General features: G+C 41.0%; 1 protein-coding gene across 1 annotated transcript in view; it reads right to left on the bottom strand.

Annotated features, from left to right (window-relative positions):
- The window catches only part of ULK2 (unc-51 like autophagy activating kinase 2), a gene marked incomplete at its 3' end in the record, with an annotated part of 30,913 nt that overhangs the window by 1,637 nt on the left and 26,908 nt on the right, over positions 1–2,368 (bottom strand). The window contains exon 19 of the mRNA XM_010132460.1: positions 1,692–1,694. Coding sequence (XP_010130762.1) covers positions 1,692–1,694 — 3 coding nt within the window. The remainder of the gene's footprint in view (positions 1–1,691; positions 1,695–2,368) is intronic.

The following is a 2,368-nucleotide window of genomic DNA, read 5'->3' as shown; positions in this document are numbered from 1 at the left end:
AGGAATGGCATAACCAATACTGAACTTTCAAGTGCAGCCGCCAGGCTGTGTTGAATAGAGGTTCGCAAGTACTGGAATTACGTTCTTGCAAACAAGTGCATGAATGCGACATTCCGTGTTAATGACTTGTTTTGTACATAATGACTTCATCTGCAGACACAAAAGGCAGCTCATCTCACAGCTCCTGCAAGAAAACTAGGTACTAGAAAACCCCAAGTTATTCAGATGGGATGGCCTAGGATCATTACTTTGGGCAGTCAGTTACTTTTTAGTCTGTCAGTTTGAATCTTTTTCAAAAGCTTACTCTGTACAAAGAAAATCCACGGTCAAGCAGGAGTGCAAAGCTTCCCCTAAAGCAAATGGAAGAGCTATAAGCAGTCATGTGAGCGGAGGACTGTGGGGATATATCTCTTATGAACATCTCACCTACCCAAAGGTGCCCTTCCTCTTTCAAAATCAGAAACCTGAGATTTGATGAAACGGTCTCTTCCTTGTTTATGTCTCATGATGAGGAATGTGAGTAGTTGCAAACAGTACACAAGGCTTCAGCTTTATGGCCACAGCTTCCTAGATAAATGCCTATCTTTGTAAGCTCAAAGAACTGACACTGAAGTGACAATTTCACTCACCTTTAAGAAAAAAAAAAAAGAACCATACTAATTAGACGAGATTTTTAAGAGCTGGCTCCGTTTCATAAACGTATGCTCAGCAAAAGGTGCCAACCTGTACCCTATGGGCTTTGCTAGTTAAGATTTTGAATATGAGCTACTTCATCTTGATTTCATTCCACTCCATTAAACAGAACATTTTAGAACGGCCTTTCCACCTGCAGCTCCAGCAGAGGCCTCAAGTCTATTTCTCATTAACTTTCCGGCCAAGAATTCGCCTGTTTGAAATCCCTCTGCTCATCTGCCTCATTGCATAGAAAGTCCTCACCTGTCGTTTCAAAAACAAGTCTTAAATCTCACTGGTTATTCTTCTAGTGTCATTACCACCAGGCTTCTGAATTAGAGGCTTGTCCTCTGCTTCTACTGGCAGCAAGAGCATCCCAATTAGTTCAGAAGCTGCGACAGACATTTTCAGTCCTTAGAAAATCTCAGTGCAGATGACCTCACATCACCCAGAAGAGACAGCTTCACACACCCATTTAAATGCTGAGTAACAGACTTGCTGCAATTTGTGGTATTTTACAAACAGAAATATGACAGCAGTCGTTTGAAATTAAGAAATAAAGTTGAGTAGGAAAAGAATGCAGGAAACAGATGTGGAAGCAAAACACTGAAAACCCTTATGGCCATAAAACCAGTGCTGTGGTATGTTACAAGTGCAAGTCAGTTTGACATTGGCAAAGGGCACTAAACCAACAGCCCTACAGAATCCTATCCAAAGAAAAGAAGCAACAAGAAAAGCACACACACTGCTTTGCATTCTCTTCACACCCCCGTTTGTTTTTTTAAAAGACTATTTCCAATCTGAAGATTCACTCATTCCTTGTCTTTTGTTGAGACTGTCAATGGCAGAGCAATTACAAAGCCATTTTTTGAGACACATCATAGAGCTTATTTCATATGGATGGAACCATCTCCAGATATTTGAAAAATGGCTACTCCAAGAAACGAAGGCTCCATCATGAACAGCTGATTTTGGAAAGTGTTTAAATAGGGGGAAAACCCACAATGCAGTTCCAACACCACCTCTTAGAAAGTCAAAACAAAGAGAGTAACTAGTATTTTAGATAGAGAAGAAAATGCACCCAAAATGTGCATAGAACAAAAAAACGTGTTGCTGAATTGCATATTCTTGTGCCCGGTCCTTCTGGCATTACAGTGCAATTCCATCTTTAACACTCTCAGAACACCTTCGAGTCCTGTTTCTCCCTGATCTTTTTTTTTTTTTTTTTTTGCTGCTGGCATGCCATAATAATTTATGACTTGCAAAGCTTACTGAATGCTTAGCAACACTAACATCAGATCCCAGCTGATTTCCCAAGGGAATACCGAGAACGTGCTGCACGCTGTACACGTGCAGTTCTTCCTTCCTTTTCTGAGAACTGGCATGACAGAGCTGGTCTATCAAAACCAGATTCTGAGAAGCCTTTACTGCCATTCATTATAAACCATCCACCTCCATCCCCGTTTAAAGACAGGCATTATCGGAGTTGCTTTCTTATTTTGAAGAACGTGCTGCACGCTGTACACGTGCAGTTCTTCCTTCCTTTTCTGAGAACTGGCATGACAGAGCTGGTCTATCAAAACCAGATTCTGAGAAGCCTTTACTGCCATTCATTATAAACCATCCACCTCCATCCCCGTTTAAAGACAGGCATTATCGGAGTTGCTTTCTTATTTTGAGGTAAACAAACTTTTGT

Source organism: Buceros rhinoceros, unplaced genomic scaffold, assembly GCF_000710305.1.
Source record: "Buceros rhinoceros silvestris isolate BGI_N320 unplaced genomic scaffold, ASM71030v1 scaffold14683, whole genome shotgun sequence".
NCBI lineage: Eukaryota > Metazoa > Chordata > Aves > Bucerotiformes > Bucerotidae > Buceros > Buceros rhinoceros.
Note: the sequence above shows the minus strand (reverse complement) of the source record. Positions and strands in the feature narration are given on the sequence as shown.